The sequence below is a fragment of the Podarcis muralis genome, chromosome 16 (assembly GCF_964188315.1).
Source record: "Podarcis muralis chromosome 16, rPodMur119.hap1.1, whole genome shotgun sequence".
NCBI classification, from domain to species: domain Eukaryota; kingdom Metazoa; phylum Chordata; class Lepidosauria; order Squamata; family Lacertidae; genus Podarcis; species Podarcis muralis.
Window position 1 is genome coordinate 10981071 of NC_135670.1, and position 22014 is coordinate 11003084.

The window sequence follows — 22014 nt, forward strand, 5'->3', positions numbered from 1 at the left end:
TCAAAGGTGTATTAGGAGCAAATTTTATCAAGGCTTCAAGCCTTTGAGCTGCAGTTCAATTCACTTGCCCCTGAAGAAATCTCACAAAGAGCTAGCTGGAACCCTCTTGTACGCTGTCTGTTAGTAACTAATTCTGGCCAGCTTGAGGGCCTTCTGGTAGTTCCCTCACTGCTAGAAGTGACGTTACAGGGAACCAGGCAGAGGGCCTTCTCGGTAGTGGCGCCCGCCCTGTGGAACGCCCTCATCAGATGTCGAGATAAATAATGATACGACTTTCAGAAGACATTGGAAGGCAACCCTGTATCGGGAAGTTTTTAATGTCCGATGTTTTGTTGTGCTTATTCTGTTGGAAGCCACCCAGAGTGACTGGGGCAACCCAGTCACATGGGTAGGGCATAAGTAATAAATTACAGTGATACCTCGCAAGACGAATGCCTCGCAAGACAAATGCCTCGCAAGACAAAAAACTCGCAAGACGAAAGGGTTTTTGGTTTTTTGAGTTGCTTCGCAAGACGATTTTCCCTATGGGCTTGCTTCGCAAGATGGAAACGTCTTGCAAGTTTGCTTCCTTTTTCTTAACACCGTTAATAGAGTTGCGACTTGACTTCGAGGAGCAACTCATAGCATGCGGTGTGGTAGCCTTTTTTGAGGTTTTTGAAGACTTTGGTGATTTTTGAAGCTTTTCCAAAAACGGGCTTCGCAAGACGAAAAAAATTACAAGACGAAAAAACTCGCGGAACGAATTAATTTCGTCTTGCGAGGCACCACTGTATTATCATCATCACATTTTCTTACTCGAACGTCACTTGGAAAAGTGTGTGCTGCAGCAAAAATGGCACTGCCTCATTTTTAAAGTGCTGCCAAAAGAGTCTAGGTGCAGAGTAGACAAGATAGCTTTCCATACTCTGAAGCCTGCTGCTCCTAGGTGCCTGTACTGATTCTGTCTGGCCCCGGCCTTGCATCTGATGTGCCCCCGGAAATCATTCTCGAGCTGTAACTAAACACATTAAAACACACACACACACACACACACACACACACACACACACACACACATATGCCATCACTTTTTGGGGGGAGCTCTTTTCCTCCCACAGGACACCAGCTTGATATACAAAAGCTGCCCTGAAATTCTCTCTGCCTGGGGGTGGGGCCCTGGCAGTCGGGCTTTGCTTTCATGATCTCGGAAGCCTAAAGAGGGCTTCGAGGGGCAGCGCAGGGGGAGCTTAGAGAGGATCAGTGGATCAGACAAGGTTGGCTGCAAGGAGGCTCATGATGATGCTTGGCTAAGCCAGGATCAGTTTGGGGGTGAGGATGGGAGGAACAGGGTTGGCTGCTATTGGATTAGCTGTGGAAGGAAGATTAGATTGTTTGTGGAGGAGTGGGGGGGACGGGAAATATGGGTTTGCAGCAGATGGAGGGGGAAGGGACTGCAGTCCTGCAAAAGTAACCAGCCCTTGCTCAGGGTAGCAGCGGAAGGGAGCAATGCCTGGCTTTTCAGCAGATCCCTAAAACTACCGGATCTCGAGAGAAGTCTTGGGAAACTTCTGGATCCGGTCTTCCAGCACATATGTCCCTTTTTACACCTGAAGCAAAACATGAACGAAAGATGCAGCACTCTCCTGGTGCAAGCTTTCAGCTGATAATTTCTGAAAGCAGGGGCGTCATGCTGGTGAGGTCCTGGGTGTCGTGGATATGGAGGATCTGCCGCGTATTTTCGACTTTCAGTGTCCTCAGCTCTGTCAGCAACAAGAGAAGTTTGGCGTAGAGGAACCTGGAGAAGTGGAAGGGAGGAGGAGGCAGCCATCAGTCCTTGCCGTTCCTGATCGTTTGAGTGGGTGCTCTCTATTACACACACCACATTTCCATTGGCTCCTTGCCTGAGCACCACCTAGGGCCCCATCAGCACCACACATTCAAGTTACATTGCTTTAAGCAGCTTCGGCTTCTCCCCCAATCACCCTGGGGGACTGTAACTTGCTAAGGGCGCTGAGAATTGTTCAGGAGACCCCCTCGCAGCTACAGTTCCCAGTGGGATTTAACAATATCCATTCCTCTTCCCAGGGAACTCTGGGAATTGTAGCCCTGTGAGGGAAATCTCCTAACAATTCTCAGCACCCTTAATAAGCCACAGTTCCCAGGATTCATTGGGGGAAGCAAAGGCTGCTTCAGGGATCTTAAAAGACTAAGGCCCTCCATCAACACTGTACATTTAAAGCAGTATCATACCACTTTAAGACATCATGGCTTCCTGCAAAGAATTCTGGGAAATGTAGTTTGTGCTGAGCAGGGGTGCCAACTTGAATAAAATATGGGGAGGGGCCCAGGTAAGCCCCGCCCCACATAATCACAGAACGTGATGCACACACACCATTTGAATGGCAACGCCTGCCAACTTTGGGTGGGTGGCCCCTTCAAATGTTTTATTGGAGGGGGTGAAGGGACCTTGGCCCCTAGGAGTTGGCTCCTATGGGGACCCCTATTCCTCTCACAGAGGAACAGTTCCCAGAGTCCCCTGGGAAGTGGGATTGATTGCTAAACCACTGGGAATTGCAGCACAAACACACAAACAGAACAAACCTTCATTTTGCCCATTGCATGATAACTAGGGGCTGGAAAGTTGGGTTTGTGAGAGAGCGGAGAAGTATTAACTGTTGGGACAGGTCAGAAAATACATAACAGAAATGTTCTGTGGAAAAACTGACTACAGCAGAACACCCATGGCAGTCCTAAAATGCAGGGAGTGTGGTCAGTTGCATACCCGTTGAACGAAAACAATCACATTTGCAAAATAAAGAGCCCGTCTGGAAGCCCTCAAGCAAGATCGGGACGGCCACAGGTTCCCCACCCCGTGTAGAGAGCACCACCCGCCCCCCGCCACAAAGCGCTTTCTCTGCTCACCTCCCTTCAGGCAGAGCATGTCGCTGGTCAATGTAGTTTTTTAAAGTCAGAGCGATTTTCTCTTGGGTCTGGTCAATCACCTCTCGCTGCGTGACGTCCATGTGGTCTGCAAAGTCGCAGGCTTGGGCAGTGAGAGACAAGGCAGAGGAGATATGGGGCAAAGGGTGAGGAATCCCCCTCTTACCCAAAGGGAGCGCTGGCAAAAAAACAACAACCCACCCATGCAAATGGGTTGCTACTTAGTGCATGCTCAGAGGCACATAGAAAAATGTCCCCCTCTTGAGGAAGATGTACTCTGCATGCACCCAGAGGCCCTTGTCTAGAAGTGCCAGACCTCTTGAAACAAAGAATGAGGTAGACATACTGTGCTGTGTGTGGTGTGTGTGTGTGTGTACCGTAGATTCCGGCATATAAGACAACTTTTTAACCCCAGAAAAGAGGTTAAAAAGTCGGGGGACGTCTTATACACTGGGTACTACCTCCGAGCAGTGGCGTAGCGTGGGTTGTCAGCACCCGGGGCAAGGCAAGTAATTTGCGCCCCCTAACCCGTGGATTTGCGCCCCCTAACCCTAACCCCCAGATGTTGCGCCCGGTGCGGCCGGCCCCCCCTGCACCCCCCACGCTACGCCACTGCCTCCGAGGCAGCAGTGGGCACCGGGCGGCTTCCTCCTGCCCAGCATATAAGACTGGGCTTATAAGACAAAACCCCAAATTGGCACTGCCAATTTGGGGGGTCTCTTATACGCCCAGTCGCCTAATATGCCAGAACCTACTGTATACACACACACACACACACACACACACACACACACACACACATATGAGCAAACAGCACTTCACCCAAGCTTTCTGTGGATCTCTTTTGACATTCTGTTAATCACGGGAATAAGAGATACAGGCCACTCCCCATTAACGAAGGGGTTATGTTACGAGGCACCACGTTTAACTGAAATTATGTATATTGGGAACACCACTGGGGAAGCCTGCAAACACCCCCATCGCTCCCTCCCAACCTCCTCGCTCAAACTCCCAACTCTCCACGGGCCTCAACGGTCAGTGCAAAGGCTCATGGGATTGCACTTGCAAAGGCTTGTAGGATTGCTAAGCGCCTTTTCCCCCTTATCTGGGCTCTTTTAGGGCCCTTTTTTTGAAAATTTTAAAGACACTTCCAGCTTTGACGCAACGCCAAATGGGCCGTGCATCGACTGGCCATTGCCTGTATGATACTGCGGTTAACAAAAAATATTTATTTATTTTTAATCACAGATATATAAGCACACTCGCATACAGACACACATTTTTATTCCACCTCTCCTTCCAACGAGCTCTAGGTGGCGTGTACGGTTCTATCTCCATGTTCTCCTCTGAACAATCCTGTGAGGCAGGCCAGGCTGAGAGGCTGTGACTAGGTCACCCGGTGAGCTTCCTGGCTGAGTGGGGATTTGAACCCTGGTCTGCCAGGTCTTAGTCCAATGCTCTAACCGAGCAGGCGTGGGGACCTCCTGCCTTTCAGAAAGGGTGGCGATGGTGCAATCTGCCACTACTGGGATGCGGAAGACTTACCCGGGTAGAACAACACCAGGGCTTGGAGCAGAACGTATTCGGCCTCGTGCAGCCTCAGCTTCTTCAAGCTGATGTGGAACTTCAGCAATGGCTCCAGGTAGACCTGCTGGAATCCAGCTGGAGGAGAAGACAGGGTGGTTGATAAAGTGGGTCTCTGTGTATCGTGGGCCTGTGGCGCTTACAGCATGTAGTGTAGTGGAACAGTTTGCCCACAGAAGGAACCAATCTGAGGTCACAGGACTGGCCCATCCAGGATCCTCTGCTGTGCTAAATACTCCCCTCTGACCACAGGAGGGAGCATTCACACAACGTAATCCAATTATGGGTCTCTTGCTAGATTGGTTGTATGGACCCCATGAGCAAAATTGGTTCCAGAAGGCGACCAGGTCAGAAAATCCTTAATAAAATATATATTAAAAAAAAAAAGAAGGCGACCAGGTCAGGACTATGCCAGAGCAAGGGGTGAAAGAACCCAGGAAAGAATTCAGCCCCCCAAAAGGGCTCTTTTCCCCGCTTAGCAGCATTTGCCTCAGAAAACAGGAACGTATTATTATTATTATTATTATTATTATTATTATTGACGCGGGTGGCGCTGTGGGTTAAACCACAGAGCCTAAGAACTGCCAATCAGAAGGTCGGCGGTTTGGATCCCCGTGATAGGATGAGCTCCCGTTGCTCGGTCCCTGCACCTGCCAACCTAGCAGTCCGAAAGCACGCCAAAGTGCAAGTAGATAAATAGGTACCGCTCCAGCGGGAAGGGAAACAGCGTTTCCATGTGCTGCTCTGGTTCACCAGATGCAGCTTCGTCACGCTGGCCACGTGACCCGGAAGTGTCTGCGGACAGCGCTGGCCCCCGGCCTCTTAAGCGAGATGGGCGCGCAACCCCAGAGTCGGACATGACTGGCCCGTACGGGCAGGGGTACCTTTACCTTTACCTTTATTATTATTATTATTTCTAGACCGCCCCTCATCAGAGGATCACAAGGTAGTTTACAATACGTATAAAAACACAAAAATGCATAGCATAATAACAAACGAAAAATAATAGCTCATGTGAATTCTCCATGAATTCATCTACCCACACTGCTGCTTCCAGGGTAATCTCTCTAACCCTGCCCAGGAAGCATAATCATGGCAGCCATAAATTGTGCTCCATACATTCTGTTTGGTAGGAATGCTAACAACTGGACTGTACAGACTGAATACTAAATTTATGGAAGTACTAGCGCCTGGAAACGAAAACTGCAAAACAAGACAGCTTTCCTTTGTACAATTAGCAAAGAGGCTAGGAAAGTGATACAGTGGTACCTCAGGTTAAGTACTTAATTCGTTCTGGAGGTCTGTTCTTAACCTGAAACTGTTCTTAACCTGAAGCACCACTTTAGCTAATGGGCCTCCTGCTACTGCCACGCCGCAGGAGCACGATTTCTGTTCTCGTCCTGAAGCAAAGTTCTTAACCTGAAGCACTATTTCTGGGTTAGCGGAGTCTGTAACCTGAAGCGTATGTAACCTGAAGCGTATGTAGCCCGAGGTATCACTGCATTTGGAAGTTAAAAAAATGCTAATGGGCTGGGCCATTCGTGGCCCACAGTGACAGCCACCAACTTGGATGTTTTTGCAAAACAATTGAACATATTCATGGAGGAAGAAGCTGTGTCTACAAGCCATGATGACTGTGTCCTGTCTCCACGCTTGGAAGGTGGCCTGCCTCAGGATACCAAAGGAGGGGAATCACAAGTGAGGTGAGTGCTTTTCCACTCAGATCTCATTTGTGGGCTTTCATTAGGGATCTGGTTGGCCACTGTTAGAACACAATGCTAGACAAGATGGACCGTGGCCCTAATCCAGCAGGGCGCTCTTATAGTCAAGCCTGAGAGAGCCCATGGACAGTGTCCTGCTCCCAGTCACATGGCAGCTGTGGGACTCTCTAGACTTCCTGTGACTTACTCAGGGCGCCATCTTGGATGGTGTAGCAGTGTTGGCCGCATTCCCAAGCTTTGGTCTCCTCATTGAAGACTGTGTTGAACCGGATCTGACAGATCTCCAGGGTGGCGCCTTTGAGGAGTGAGATTTGATCATCGATTGGCAAACTTCTGGTTGGGGGAGAGAGAAAAAACATGTTAAGCAGTAAGACAGGCTCAAAGTTTCTGAACCAATCCTTAGCCTTGAGGTGGGAAGCTTGTGACTCTCTAGATGTTGTTGAACTCCATCACCCTTGACTTAGAGATTGGTTCATCTGCCAATTCTGGTTTCTCTCAGTTTCTCGTCTTTCCAACGTCCTCCACATTTCCACATCAGTATTGCAAATTTATTTAAAAAATAATATTAACGGTGCAAACTTCTCCTAATATAAACGTTTGTATGCAATTTTGCCTCATATACAGTGGTACCTCTGGTTGTCAATGGGATCCGTTCTGGAGGCCCGTTTGCAACATGAAAAGAACGCAACCTGCAGGTTCTGTGCATGCGCATGACATCATTTTGTGCTTCTGTGCATGCGCGAGCGGTGAAACCCAGAAGAAACCCTTTCTGGTACTTCCGGGTTGCCGTGGGACGTACAGTGGCACCTCGGGTTAAGTACTTAATTCGTTCCGGAGGTCCGTACTTAACCTGAAACTGTTCTTAACCTGAAGTACCACTTTAGCTAATGGGGCTTCCTGCTACTGCCACGCCGCAGGAGCACGATTTCTGTTCTCGTCCTGAAGCAAAGTTCTTAACCTGAAGCACTATTTCTGGGTTAGCGGAGTCTGTAACCTGAAGCGAATGTAACCTGAAGCGTATGTAATCCGAGGTACCACTGTATCCTGAAAGAACGTAACATGAAGCAGACGTAACATGAGGTATGACTCTACATAATGTTGCAGAGCAACTTTTCCTAACAGAATGCGTTTTTGCCTGTTGCGTTCACTTATTTAAAAAAGCTCGATTTATTAAACCTTTAAAGTCAGCCTTTTCGTACATGTGACTTGGCCAGAGAACTGTGTTGCAAAACTCGGAGAAGTGCAAATTTCAAAGGCCAGCTGCATTTTGGTCTGCAGACTGTTTTGGAAAGTTCTAATCACAGAACTGTAGAGTTGGAAGGGACCCCGAGGGTCACCTAAGTCCAACTCCCTGCATGCAGGAATCTCAGCTAAAGCATCCAGGACAAATGACCATCCAGCCTCTGCTCAAGAACCTCCAAGGAAGGAGAGCCCATCACTTCTTGAGGGAGTCTGTTCCACTGGCAAACAGCTCTTACTGTCAGAAAGTTCTTCCTGATACTTGGACTGTAACTTGGACTGAGCACATGCTCAGAGGCATCCTGTTCACAGAGTGGCTATTTTGCACCTGGTTCTGGTTGGCAGATCTCAGTTCTAGATGAAAGCAAGAAGGCAGGGCAGGTGGGGACTGGCTGAGGATGGTGGGGAAACTATTATTATTTTATTACAGTCATATTGTTGTTGTTTAGTCGTGTCCGACTCTTCGTGACCCCATAGACCAGAGCACGCCAGGCACTCCTGTCTTCCACTGCCTCCCGCAGTTTGGTCAAACCCATGCTGGTAGCTTCGAGAACACTATCCAACCACCTTGTCCTCTGTGGTCCCCTTCTCCTTGTGCCCTCCATCTTTCCCAACATCAGGGTCTTTTCCAGGGAGTCTTCTCTTCTCATGAGGTGGCCAAAGTACTGGAGCCTCAGCTTCACGATCTGTCCTTCCAGTGAGCACTCAGGGCTGATTTCCTGCAGAATGGAGAGGTTTGATCTTCTTGCAGTCCATGGGACTCTCAAGAGTCTCCTCCAGCACCATAATTCAAAAGCATCCATTCTTCAGCGATCAGCCTTCTTTATGGTCCAGCTCTCACTTCCATACATCACTACTGGGAAAACCATAGCTTTAACTATACGGACCTTTGTTGGCAAGGTGATGTCTCTGCTTTTTAAGATGCTATTACAGTCATACCTCTTGTTAACTTTGGTTCAGGTTACGTTCTTTCAGGATACGTCCCACGGTGACCCAGAAGTAACGGAACGGGTTACTTCCGGGTTTTGCTGCTCGCACATGCACAGTCACTCAAAATGACATCACATGCATGCGCAGAAGCGGCAAATCGCGACCTGCGCACACATAGACACGGGTTGTGTTCTGCTCATGTTGCGAACGGGGCTCCGGAACGGATCCCATTCGCAATCAGAGGTACCACTGTATTTATTAAATTTCTATACCGCTCTTCGTCTAAGGATCACAGGGTGGTTTACAATATGAAAACACAAAAATGCATAACATAGTAGCAAACCAACCAACCCCCCCTCCAGTATTTTGTTGTTTATTATAAATCCCCCTGTATCCATTATTCAAGCCATCAATCACTGACTGCTGAGCTGTAAACAACCCCTTTCCCCTTCTCCAAAACAGGGGGTGCCCTCCAGTAACTGATCCTTACCTCAAACCTTTTAAAATCAGTTCCATAATTAATTAATAATTAGTCTTAGATTAATTTCATTGTCTTACAGCGGAGCAGCCTGCCTTACACACACTCTTTCGGCATTCATCACCTATGAGTTATCAGCAGGCAACACAGGACAGAGGTCACCTCTGGGTGACTGGTTTATTGAGCACCCACCCTGATCTGTTTGCACAACCTTCGTGGAGAGTTCAGACAACATTGCTTCAAGCAATTGCCTCCCTACACTTTCCAGTGTGTTTCTGCAATGCTTTTTCTTATTGCAAAAAAAGGGAAGGATTTTTTTTGGGGGGGGAAGAAGCAGATCTGATGCACAGGAGAGACTTTAATCATATGACCTAAATATGTCCATATGTGATTGAATCTCCCGCATAAAAATAGCAACAGTCTGGAAGCTTCCTTAATTTAGATCAGAGTTCCCCATTAGTAGTCACATATTGACTCCCGGAGGGACACGGGTGGCGCTGTGGGTTAAACCACAGAGCCTAGGACTTGCCAATCAGAAGGTCGGCAGTTTGAATCCCCGCGACGGGGTGAGCTCCCGTTGCTCGGTCCCTGCTCCTGCCAACCTAGTAGGTCGAAAGCACGTCAAAGTGCAAGTAGATAAATAGGTACCGCTCCGGCGGGAAGGTAAATGGCGTTTCCATGCGCTGCTCTGGTTCGCCAGAAGCGGCTTAGTCATGCTGGCCACATGACCCGGAAGCTGTACGCCAGCTCCCTCAGGCAATAAAGCAAGATGAGCGCCGCAACCCCAGAGTTGGCCATGACTGGACCTAATGGTCAGGGGTCCCTTTACCTTTATTGACTCCCGGAGGACGATAGGACTTTGCAGGGGGTGAATAAAGACCCTTTGATTCACAGCAAGGCACTCACCTGAAAGACGGTATGGCCTTGGCAAACTGGATCACTTGCTGGATCATGTAGGTGCTGATGTCGGCAAAGAGCGGCAAGAGGTTGAAGACATCGGGGAGGACCTCCTCCGGAAAGCTCTCCATGTGGTCTTGAGGACTGTAGGGGCACATGGGAGGGACGGCAGCATCCTGGGGGCTCTGAGATCTCTGGCTGTGGATGTAGAGACGCACCGCTGGCTGGAGGGGAGACGCTGGTTAAGTGGGGCTCACAATAAATTTCTTTTTGTTGAACCCCAAGACCATCTCAGCTTTCTTTTTTTCTCCCACCAACTTCTGATCCTAAGCATCTAGTCCTCATGAGAAATGCATGGAAATTGGTCAAGCAGGCCTGTAAGGCAGCCATTCGCCTGATCTATCGCACTGAGTTAAGGATCATTATTTGTTTATTTATTTAATGCTACCCATCTGACTGAGGGACGCGGGTGGCGCTGTGGGTAAAAGCCTCAGCGCCTAGGGCTTGCCGATCAAAAGGTCGGCGGTTCGAATCCCCGCAGCGGGGTGTGCTCACGTTGTTCGGTCCCAGCACCTGACAACCTAGCAGTTTGAAAGCACCCCCGGGTGCAAGTAGATAAATAGGGACCGCTTACTAGCGGGAAGGTAAACAGCGTTTCCGTGTGCTGCGCTGGCTCACCAGATGCAGCTTGTCACGCTGGCCACGTGACCCGGAAGTGTCTCCGGACAGCGCTGGCCCCCGGCCTCTTAAGTGAGATGGGCGCACAACCCTAGAGTCTGTCAAGACTGGCCCGTACGGGCAGGGGTACCTTTACCTTACCTTTACCTTTACCCATCTGACTAGGTTGCCCCCACCGCTCCGGGTGGCTTTCAATAATTAAACCACAGTAAGACATCAAAACTTCCCTATACAGGGCTGCCTTCAGATGTCTTCTAAAAGTTGTGTAGTTCTTTATCTCCTTGACATCTGATGGGAGGGCGTTCCACAGGGCGGGTGCCACTACCAAGAAGGCCCTCTGCCTGGCTCCCTGTAACTTCACTTCTCACGGTGAGGAAACCGCCAGAAGGCCCTCGGAGCTGGACCTCAGTGTTCGGGGCTGAACGATGGCGGTGGAAACGCTCCTTCAGATATACTGGGCTGTTTTAAGGCTTTAAAGGTCAGCACCAACACTTTGAATTGTTCTCAGAAGCATACTAGGAACCAATGTACAGTGGTACCTCGGGTTAAGAACTTAATTAATTTTGGAGGTCCATTCTTAACCTGAAACTGTTCTTAACCTGAGGTACCACTTTAGCTAATGGGGCCTCCCGCTGCTGCTGCACGATTTCTGTTCTCATCCTGAAGCAAAGTTCTTAACCTGAGGTACTATTTCTGGGTTAGCGGAGTCTGTAACCTGAAGCATCTGTAACCTGAAATGTCTGTAACCCGAGGTACCACTGTAGATATTTTAGGACCGGTGATACAGTATTTTCTTTCCAGCGACATCTGCAAAGCATCGTGTAGGTCTCTTCTGGTACATGAATCAATTCAGGGATGAGGGACCCCTCTATAGAAGACGCTGAGCTCCACTTCCCATCACCCCTGACCATTGGCCAGACTGGATGGGAGTTGGAGTCCAACAGCAGCACCTGGGGGGGCCACAGGGTGCTCCTCCCCCCTCATTCCTGAAACAAACCGTCTGGAACTCCTGCAAAGCTCACCTGGTAGTGGTTGAACTGAGAGAAGCTGGAGTCAAAGGTTTTCTTGTGGGCTTCGGTGAGGAGCTCAATCAGTTGTTCCTGCTCTGCTGTGAGGCCGCTTTCCTCAGGCGGCTCCACTGAGGCCGGACTCTGCTCTTGGTGCTTCTTCTGCCGCCTCAGCGCACGCCGCACATGCAAAGCTTCCTCTGACATTATCACTGTGTCAGAAACGAAAAGGAAGCAGTGCTCAAAGGAGAAGCTTGTGTGGACCTTGGGCAGGGAGTTACCAGGGACCTGAGAAACCAAACGCCCCACCAGTAAGGGTGGGTATAGGGGTGAGGGAGGGATTTGATTCACGTCTCCTCTGAAGCCGAATCTTTCCAACCTACACTTTCCAAACGGACCATAACACAGCCATCCTCCGAAATTCGCACTCCCCTGAATTTCACTATTTTACTGAATTTTACTATGCGGCTTGTCAACCAAAAAAACTGGATCTATGAGGCGAAAGGAAGCATGAACATATTGTTGAAAACGGCACACGCACGAAAATATTATATTAGGGGGAATTGCTTGGCAAAGTTGTGTATGTTAATCAAATCTCCATATACATACCTGCTCGTTGGGAGACATTTGCACTAAAATGCTGATGAATATTCATGAGAATTTAAACAAACAAACCCCACAAATTTCTGCAAAATGTGGCAAACTGAATTTAAAACGGGAAAGATGAGAAAACAGAGAGAACTGACCCTTCCATCCCTGAGTGAGCATTTGGTTTCTCTCAGTTTCTCATTTTCCCAGTCTCAAGTACAGTTCTCCACATTTCCACAGTAGTGCGTGGAATGTTTTTAAGTCCTCAGGAAAATTCACCAGAATTTTAGCGCAAATTTCTCCTAACCGGCACATTTATATGGATTTTTGCCCTATATACTTTTTTTTTTTTTTTTTGCAAAGTTCCCTAGTATGCATTCCTATACATACTTTAGGGACTACTCCAGTAGCTTCCTGTGATTCAATGTGTAGTCTGGGAGCATCCTGAGGGCCACACAGAGAGCCTTGGAGGGCCACAATTTGCCCCTGGCCGGTGGTTCCCTACCCCAGCTCCTAACCACGGCGCCATGCCGACTCTGTTATTACACGCTCTCCATTATTATTAACACAGTGGTACCTCGGGTTAAGTACTTAATTCATTCCGGAGGTCTGTTCTTAACCTGAAACTGTTCTTAACCTGAAGCACCACTTTAGCTAATGGGGCCTCCTGCTGCCGCCGCGCCGCCGGAGCACGATTTCTGTTCTCATCCTGAAGCAAAGTTCTTAACCTGAAGCACTATTTCTGGGTTAGCGGAGTGTGTAACCAGAAGCGTATGTAACCCGAGGTACCACTGTATTACACATTCCATGGCTAAGTTGTAGCTCTTGAAACCCCCATGGGCTTCGCCACTGTCCAAATTAAGCCCTGTTGCATCATCCCTCGGCTTGGGGGTCAGCTGCCTGTGGCAGTCAGGGCACAACACTGTCAGAAAGGTTTTGCCGCTGCATCGGCCTCTTTGCAACGCTGCTTTCTTTCTTTCTTCCCCCGCTGTCAGTATCCAGCTGAACTTGCTTAAGATTCTGCAGAGAGAAACCCCAATTGATTTGCAACACTCCCCCCCCCCCTTCTCGATTCACTTTACAGGGGCTGCCTCTCGCTAGAAGCTCCTTAATGGAAATTCTGCAGAGAGGGTCAGGTGCGATTCGGAGCTGTTTGCGGGCAGATCGAGGCGGTATTTCTTTTCTTTTCTTAAAACACACACACACAACAACGACGTGTGTGTGCCCACGGCTACATCACAGTCCGACTGCAGCGCGGAACACCCTCTTGTGTAAGGAGACTGCAATGCATCACCCTCTGACAGTCTCTCGCACAGCGCTGACTCTCCTCTCTCCTTCCTCTCTCCACAAAGCCCCTGGGTGTGCAGCAGGATTCATCCTGGATCAGATTATTGTCTGCCCACCCACACACCTCACCCCACCCCACTGCCCCCATCAGATTAATCTGTGCTCAGGCAGAGGCCCGTTTTGTTTTTTTATTGGTTTGGCTCCGCTGCCAGCCTGCTCTGAGAAGGAGATCTTTTTTGCTTTTAAGTGTCTTGCTTCTGCAGCTGGAGGAGGGAGATGACTCTATTCTTGCTCCTCTCTGGCGTTTCTTTTAATGAAATCTGACCCTTTGGGCCAGTTGATGCGGAGGAAAAGCTGGCTGGGCGGCCTCAAATCCACCCTGCTTTCCAGCGCAGTGTATCGTTCCCTGGAGAGGGGATGCGGCTTTGCTGACAGCCGCCTCCTCCTCCTCCTCCTCACCCCTCCCTCTCCGCACAACCCTACAGCTGCTTCCAATCCTTCCTCTTTACTGAGGATGGCTTTGCAGAAGCAAACAAGCTGAAGGCTTCTTCTGCTCAGGATGACACCGAAAGATCCTTTGAGAGTGCCCATCTTGTGCTGTTTACCTGTGTGTGTGTGTGTGTGTGTGTGTGTGTGTCTGAATGTTGTTGCTATTGTTATAGAGCTGGGGAAAGTTTCCCAAAAGGACCACCAAGATAAATAAACAAAGGGCCGGAGAAACTCCCGTGTGACAAAAAGTTACAACATTTGGGGACTTTTTTTAGTTTCAAGAATAGGCAAGGAAGAGCAGGCATGACAGGGGGGCGTGTGAAACGAGGCCTGGTTAGGGGGGTGGGGGTGGACAGAGAGGTCTCTCTCATAATATTTAAACTCGGGGACAACCTACGAAGCCCGAATGTTGGAAGATATGAGACAGGCAAAAGGAAGTACAGTGGAACTTGGTTCTCAAATGGCTTAGTTAACAAGCAAATCGGCTCCCGGATGCCAAAAACCTGGAAGTAAGTGTTCTGGTTTTCAAATGTTTTTTGGAAGCTCCTGCAACCAATCGGAAGTCGCGCCTTGGCTTTTGAATGTTTTGGAAGTCGAACAGACTTCCGAGAACCAAGGTAGCATTGTAGTTCTTTCACAGTGCAGAGCCAAACTGTGGTAGCTGCTCCCACAAGAGGAAGTGATGGCCACTAGGTTGGACACCTTTAAAAGAGGATTGTAGAAATTCAGAGGACAGGGCTACCAATGTGACCAGCCCCGACGGTTATATTTTACGTCTGCTGGGAATCTGATCTAGCAGGGGACTTTTTATACTATTATTTATTAAGTTATGAACCACCTTTTACAAGGCGATTTGCAAATGTGCCATTAAAAAAAGCTGGAAATAGTTTTAAAAGCAGTTGATAACAACAACTAAGGATGAGTTTTGAAACTATACAAAATGAACCCCTAAGGCCAGAGACCTTTCCATCCTGCTGGAAAAGCCTGTCGAAACAAACATGCCTTCATCTGTTTCCTGAAAGTGCAGATAGTGGTCTGCCTGTCATATCTCTGTATGGGATAGGTAAAGGTAAAGGGGGGGGGGGGAAGGGACCCCTGACCGTTAGGTCCAGTCGTGGCTGACTGGGGTTGCGGCGCTCATCTTGCTTTATTGGCCGAGGGAGCCGGCGTACAGCTTCTGGGTCATGTGGCCAGCATGACTAAGCCGCTTCTGGCGAACCAGAGCAACACACGGAAACGCCGTTTACCTTCCCGCTGGAGCGGTACCTATTGATCTACTTGCACTTTGATGTGCTTTCAGACTGCTAGGTGGGCAGGAGCAGGGACCGAGCAATGGGAGCTCACCCCGTCGCAGGGATTCGAACTGCCGACCTTCTGATCGGCAAGTTCTAGGCTTTGTGGTTTAACCCACAGCGCCACCCGTGTCCCACACTATATGGAATAGTGTCCCACAAATGGGGGCAGCCCTGCTTGAAGCAGCCATCTGATATTTTTGGGACTTCAAAGAGAAACTCTCCTGCAGAACGCAGGGACCTTTAAGGAGAACCTCTCTTGCCGAATGCAGTTAAGTGCAGGACAAAAGGACCAGGCCAAAATAATTGGGGGGTGAGGAAGGAGAGAGAGGCTTCCTGGGTCATATAGTAATAGGAATTAAAAAGAACTCCACAAGCCAGAGCCTGAGGGCAGAAGACATCTAGTCTGTTTCTTCCCCGCAACCCCTTCCAGGTCTAGTATGACTTTTGTGTTTGACCAGACAGCTTCATTAACACTAATAGCTCTTGATAGGCAAATATATGGAGGATGGGTATCACAAACGGGATCTGGTAGGAAAATTCAAATCCACCACAGCTGAACTTGTTTAGGCCATAGGATGTAAGTAGGGTTGGGTGAATGTGTCAATTTCAGTTTCAGTTTCTCGTTTTTACAATATTAAGTTCAGTTCCCCAGAGTTCCACATCAGTTTGAAATTATTATTATTATTATTATTATTATTATTATTATTACAACTACTGCTACTCAGAATCCTCATGAAAATTCATTAGCATTTAGTGCAAAATTTAGCCTAAAATACACATTTATGTGCAACCCAGTAAGATGGGTGGCATATACTGTAAATAATTAAATTATTATTACAGACTTTTTTCAAAGCATATTTCTACACACACACACAAACACACACACACATTTTTGCATATTAATTTCACCAATATATGCTTTTATACGCACACTTTCCCTTAACGCATAGCAATGCAAAATTCAGAGAAGCGCAGATTTCTAAGGATGGCTCTGTTCCGCTCTCCCTAGTGTTTTTAGAAGGTGCAAATGACACAGGTTTGCCTTTAAAAGCAATCTGAAGCAAATTTCTCCCTCATCCCTGGATGTAAGGCAGGGAACAGTTGGCCTCTGTACCGTCAGCCATTTTTAGAATTCAATCAATTCTAATGTTTTTTTCATTACGCAGCCACAGGAGTGGAGGAATGGCAAGAGGGGCTGTCAATGTCCAAAGATGGAACGGGACAACCATATGTATCTTCTCTCTCTCTCTCTCTCTCTCTCTCTCTCTCTGTGTGTGTGTGTGTGTGTGTGTGTGTCCCACTCGCTTGCCTCAGAAGACCTTACTGGGAGAACCTAAGAACATAAGCTTGTGGAATGCTCTCCCCAAGGAGGCACGCCAGACGCCATCTTTATCTATTTTTAGATGCCAAGCAAAGCCTTTTCTCTTTACCCAGGCTTTTGGCCTTTCATTTGAAGGGGGGGGCACTGTGGCTGCTTTTAATGGGGCTGTTAGTCCTGACTTTTATCTGTATAGCCGTGTTGTTGGGGTTTTACTCGGTTGTTCTGAATCAATTTTAATCTTTGTCACTTTGCGTCAGTCTGTGGGGAAAGTGACTTAACAAATTAATAAGATTAGGAGTAGTAACAGTCCAACTGCAGGATCAGGCCAAAGGCCTTTACAGTCCAGGATCCTTTCTCACAGTGGCCAAACAGGTGCGGATGGGAGCTGTTGCCTAGCGACCACCAATAGGGAAAGCCAGGCCTCCATGAGGACCTGAGTGAGGCCCAGCTGCTAAGCATCCCTCTTTTACCTCAGAAAGCACCCTAGGGACATCGCTTTATTTCTTTTCCTGATACTAGTCTTGAATGTGGTTTTTTTTTTTAGAAAATTGTGATAATCTGCTGTAAGCCACTTTAACAGCCCCTATAAAACAGGGTAGAAGTTTTCTGAATGAGTAAATAAATAAATAAAATAAATAAATAAAATAAAATCCTCCAACATTTCTCTGATGAAAATAGGAGCGTCCTGTTCCATCAGGATAATTTTACTATTTATACCCCACACATCTTACTGGGTTGCCCCAGCCACTTTGGGCAGCTTCCAACATACATAAAAACACAATAAAACATTTTTTTTAAACTTCCCTATGCCGGATTGCCTTCAGACGGCTCTGGGGCCAGATAACTCCATACCCACCAACATTTCTGCAATGAAAATAGGGACATCCTAAGGAAAAGTGGGACATTCCAGGATCAAATCAGAAACCAGGAAGGTTTCTGCATTGAAAAGGTTGCAAAGGTTTTGCATTGCCTGGTACAGTAATTTTCCTGTCAGGGACTGAGCAGAGAAGGAGGAGGAGTGGTGGAGACCACAGACTGCCTCCCCATCCTGGCCCTTCCAGGGAGGAGGAAGAGGAAGTATAGATTTATAACAGGGGTTTGAGGGAAGTACAGTGGTGCCTCGCAAGACGAAAATAATCTGTTCCGCGATTCTCTTCGTCTAGCGGTTTTTTCGTCTTGCGAAGCAACCCCATTAGCGGCTAAGAGGATTAGCGCTATTAGCGATTTAGCAGCTTAGCGGCTATTAAAGGATTAGCGGCTAAGCTGCTAAAAGGCTATTAGTGGCTTAGCGGCTTTGAAAAAGGGGGGGGGAAAGCGGGGGGAAATGGCGAGACTCGCAAGACGTTTTCATCTTGCGAAGCAAGCCCATAGGGAAATTCGTCTTGTGAAGTGCCTCCGAAACGGAAAACCCTTTCGTCTAGCGGGTTTTTCCGTCTTGCGAGGCATTCGTCTTGCGGGGCACCATTGTATAGATTTATAACAGGGGTTTGAGGGAGGTCACAGCTCAGAGGCAGATGAGGGGGAAAGTTGGGAAATAATGGGAGAGGAAGAGCAAGCAGAGCCAGAACAGCAGCTGGCTGACACATTGTCACTTGAAAGCATTCCAGACCCTCCATCTCCCAGAACCCGGCGAGCCTTAAAAGTAGGAGAGCAAAGAGCTCAAAGACAGAGGGCACTTAGCGGCAGCCGAAGAAGTGACGAATGAGGAAGTGGGAGAGACTGGATGGGGTGGAGATTCACTCGAGACAACACCATTATCCAAGAGGCTGGGTTCTATAACCTCTCTCTGCAAAGTTTGAAATAAAAAAGGACCGTAATAAACTTTTCCTGGCCTTTATACTTTCCTGGGCAACCAGCCGGGAGCCGCTGACATTGTCTGGCCAAAACCAAGCAAGGAAGAACACTGGCCAGCCACACTTACTGTCTTTCCTCATGCCCGCGACAAGGCATTTCTGGTAGCGGCACGCCTGGCACTGCCGCCTCTTGGCTTTGGTGATGGCGCAGCTTCGGGTGAAGGGGCAGGTGAACTGGATGCCCTTGATAACGGTCCGCCTGCAAGACAAGGGGGCGGGAACGGAAATTACCTCACAGTCGCACCGTGGCGTTTCTCTGACTTCTGCAGCCACTAATGTGTATAAAAATGTGTAGACAACAGTGTGCCTATAAACACCACATGTTAGTGATGACTACACACAAAAACGTCTCTCTAATGTTTCTCTAGGAGACGCGGGTGGCGCTGTGGGTTAAACCACAGAGCCTAGGACTTGCCAATCAGAAGGTCGGCGGTTCGAATCCCCGCAACGGGGTGAGCTCCGTTGCTCAGTCCCTGCTCCTGCAGACCTAGCAGTTCGAAAGCACGTCAAAGTGCAAGTAGATAAATAAGTACCACTCCGGCGGGAAGTTAAACGACGTTTCCGTGCACTGCTCTGGTTTGCCAGAAACGGCTTAGTCATGCTGGCCACATGACGTGGAAGCTGTATGCCGGCTCCCTCGGCCAATAAAGCGAGATGAGTGCCACAACCCCAGAGTCGGCCACGACTGGACCTAATGATCAGGGGTCTCTCTCTAAGCACACTAACTTCAGTCGCAAAAAAGGTGGGGGGAACCCAAACATTGAGTCTTTGCATGCAGGGAAGATGGGGTTACAGAAGTGGGAGGAGTGGAAACCGAGATGGGGAACTGTACCGAAAGAAACCCTTGCAGCCTTCGCAGGTCATGACGTGGAAATGGTAGCCTGTGGCCCGGTCCCCGCACACAGCACAAGTTTTCTCCTCCCCGTCGAGGTCTGTGTCGCTGCGACTGGAGGTCGTGGTGGCTGGGCTGCCTCCGCTGCAGCTGCTCTCACCGTCGGAGGGGCACTGCACGGCGACCCCACGCACCGATGCCATGGGAGCTGCGGTCCTGGTGTGAAGGGAGGAAAATGGGTGACAGGCAGGCCCACATCAGTGCCTGAGGCTGAAATTCCAAACAAGCATTTTGGAATATGACTGCATTTCCTGCATTGTAGCGGGTTGGACTCCAGTACATTTTGGAGAACAATTCAAAGTGTTGGTGCTGACCTTTAAAGCCCTAAACGGCCTCGGTCCAGTATATCTGAAGGAGCGTCTCCACCCCCATCGTCCAGCCCGGACACTGAGGTCCAGCTCTGAGGGCCTTCTGGTGGTTCACTGCAAGAAGCCAAGTTACAGGGAATCAGGCAGAGGGCCTTCTCGGTGGTGGCACCCGTCCTGTGGAACGCCCTCCCACCAGATGTCAAAGAGAACAACAATTACCAGACTTTTAGACAACATCTGAAGGCAGCCCTGTTTAGGGAAGCTTTTAACTTTTGATGCATTACTGTATTTTAATATTGTGTTGAAAGCTGCCCAGAGTGGCTAGGGAAACCTAGCCAGATGGCCGGGGTATAAATAATAAATTATTATTATTATTAAGCATATCCCCACATTTCACTAAGGTTTGAGAGGGTTTGCCCTGGGCAAAGCGCCCTCTACTGAAGCCCAGCTGTTGATGGGTCTGCCAACCATTTTAATTTCCCATAATGCCCTGTGGGACACTAAAATGGTGGCTAGACTAGCCCATCCAGTTCTGCTCAGAGTGCCATGCAGAGGTTTGGTTTTTTAAAAAGGTGGGCTCAGAACAGGCATGGGTGGTCAATCTGACGTCCCATTCCATAATGATAATCTTACTATTTATACCCCACACAACTTATTGGGTTGCCCCAGCCACTCTGGGCAGCTTCCAACCTATATAAAAACATAATAAAACATTAAACATTATAAAAAAAACTTCCCTATGCAGGATTGCCTTCAGACGGCTCGGGGGTCAGATAGCTCCATACCCTCCAATATTTCTGTAGTGAAAATAGAGACACCCTAAGGAAAAGTGGGACGTTCTGGGATCAAATCAGAAACTGGGATGGCTTCTCCAAATCAGGGACGTCCCTGGAAAATAGAGACACTTGGGGGGTTTTCCCTAGTTGGTGCTGGTTGCTGGCCCTGCATACAATCCTGCTGCCCCTGGTTTTTGGCCGGATGTGGCCACCTCTGAATACTTGAATGCCTCTCTCTATTCGTCAAACACGGCTCTGCAGTGTTCAGGCTCCACAAGAGACCTGGCATTGTCTTAAATTGGTCCATTTGTCCATATCTGCACCATACATTTAAAGCACTATCACACCACTTCTAAAATCCATGTTCTGTGACTTCATCCCAAAGAATCCTAGGAACTGTAGTTCCCAGTTAAGGGTGCTCTCCCACTTCAAAGCAAGTAAAGGGGCATTACCGGAGTTCAAGGAGACATCGCAGCCAGGCGAAAACACTACGGAGGGTGTGGAGCAGGGCAGGTGAGGGGTGTGGCCTCAGGAAGAGGGGGTGTGGCCTGGGGGTTGTTCCGAGAGTCAGCGAGAGAAGCTTAGCAGGGGGCATATAAGCCTCTCAGGCCTGAAGGGCCCCATCCTTTCTGTAAGCAGCGGCCCCAATAGTGGGAATTGAGTGACACCTCTTTGGGGCAGCTGGGGTGGGGTGGGGGCCTGCCCCGAGAACCGACAGTGTCTCATGAATCTGCATTAAGGCACCTTGAGTTTACCACCTGTGCGAATGTCACGTCCAGCTCCTTGCAAGCGCCTGCGCCTTTGGGTGTAGATAAAAGGGCAGCGGTTACGCAACCTGGAAAGGAAAGAGAACGAGGGAGGGGAGAGAGAGAAAAGGAAAGGAAAGGTCAAGAGAAGAAAGCAACTCTCTCCTGAGTGTCTGGCTCGGCTGGCGGAGAAAAACAAAGAGCTGTGAAGAAGAAAGCAATAAAAAGAAAAACCCTGTTTGCGGTCCTGGTTCATTCTGCCCATTCTACCCCAAAACGGCCGACCTTCCTTCCCTACTTTTGGTATATACCTGTTGTGTACTGAGAAAGGGGGGCTTTGGGGAGAAGCAGCTGTTCCTGACCTCTGACCTTTCCTAGGTCCTCTTTCCCCCTGTCCTGCTCTTCTTCCTCATCATGCCTTCCTCCACTCTTCCAAAGCCACCCCACTCCCAAAAATGTCCACCCCATAAAGCTGGGCTTACCGGTTGAGTTTCCAGCAGCGTGTGTGTTGGTGAGTGGGTGTAAACAAGGGGGGGGGCAGCTGGGAGGGTGGAGGGTGAGGGTCTCCCCACAGGGCTGCCACTCAGCGCCGGACTTCTTGTTTGCCTCCCCACAGGCGTTTGTTTCTCCGGTGGGGAGAGAGAAAAGGATCTGGATTCTGATAAGGCTAAGTGAAATTTGTACTTTGGCCTCGAGGGCATGCACAGCTGGCGTCCGCAGGGCGGAGGCAAGAAAAACCAGGGGGGCACAAGGTGAGGGAGGTTAGGAGCCAGTACGGAAAGAGTGGGAGCAAAAATGAGGGCTGGGTGGAATCATAAATGGGGTCAGTGGGTGGGTGCTCTAAACAGGGTCCTGGCACCGCCGGCTCCACTCCTGTCTTGCTTTTGTAGCTGCATCTGTTGGAGTTCGGCCTGTCACTCAGCTGCTACACATGTACTGGAGTCCTGCCTGATGTACAGTGGTGGCAGCAGGGGGAAAATCTAGCGTGAGTGGGAAGAGAAGGGGC

At 49.0% G+C, this 22014-nt stretch overlaps 1 protein-coding gene across 5 annotated transcripts; it reads right to left on the reverse strand.

Moving 5' to 3' along the window:
* Positions 1-7: 7 nt before the first annotated feature.
* NR1I3 (nuclear receptor subfamily 1 group I member 3) lies at positions 8-21662 on the reverse strand. 5 transcript variants are annotated; one of them, XM_028710608.2, is made up of 10 exons: positions 21491-21662; positions 21021-21097; positions 19119-19334; positions 18355-18485; positions 11469-11665; positions 9778-9992; positions 6412-6557; positions 4465-4581; positions 2902-3022; positions 8-1774 (listed from the first exon to the last, which is right to left on the reverse strand). In XM_028710608.2, the coding sequence occupies exons 3-10, from the start codon at positions 19319-19321 to the stop codon at positions 1636-1638; spliced, it is 1269 nt and encodes a 422-aa protein (XP_028566441.2). In that variant the 5' UTR covers positions 19322-19334; positions 21021-21097; positions 21491-21662; the 3' UTR covers positions 8-1635. The 5 variants fall into 5 exon arrangements, with proteins under 5 accessions (XP_028566441.2, XP_028566440.2, XP_077776873.1 ...); XM_028710607.2 differs by having other exon boundaries at positions 21007-21097; XM_077920747.1 differs by lacking the exons at positions 21021-21097; positions 21491-21662 and adding an exon at positions 20715-20962 and having other exon boundaries at positions 2902-3007.
* Positions 21663-22014: the final 352 nt, after the last annotated feature.

Excerpts from the sequence above, each read along its gene's own strand:
- NR1I3 (XM_077920746.1), bottom strand. The coding sequence starts at position 20,857 with ATGCCCCCTGCTAAGCTTCTCTCGCTGACTCTCGGAACAACCCCCAGG. Across the intron at positions 11,666-18,354 it reads CGCGGGCATGAGGAAAGACA|TGATAATGTCAGAGGAAGCT; the intron begins GTAAGTGTGGCT and ends TTTCTGACACAG. Across the intron at positions 6,558-9,777 it reads AAGGCCATACCGTCTTTCAG|AAGTTTGCCAATCGATGATC; the intron begins GTGAGTGCCTTG and ends TCCCCCAACCAG.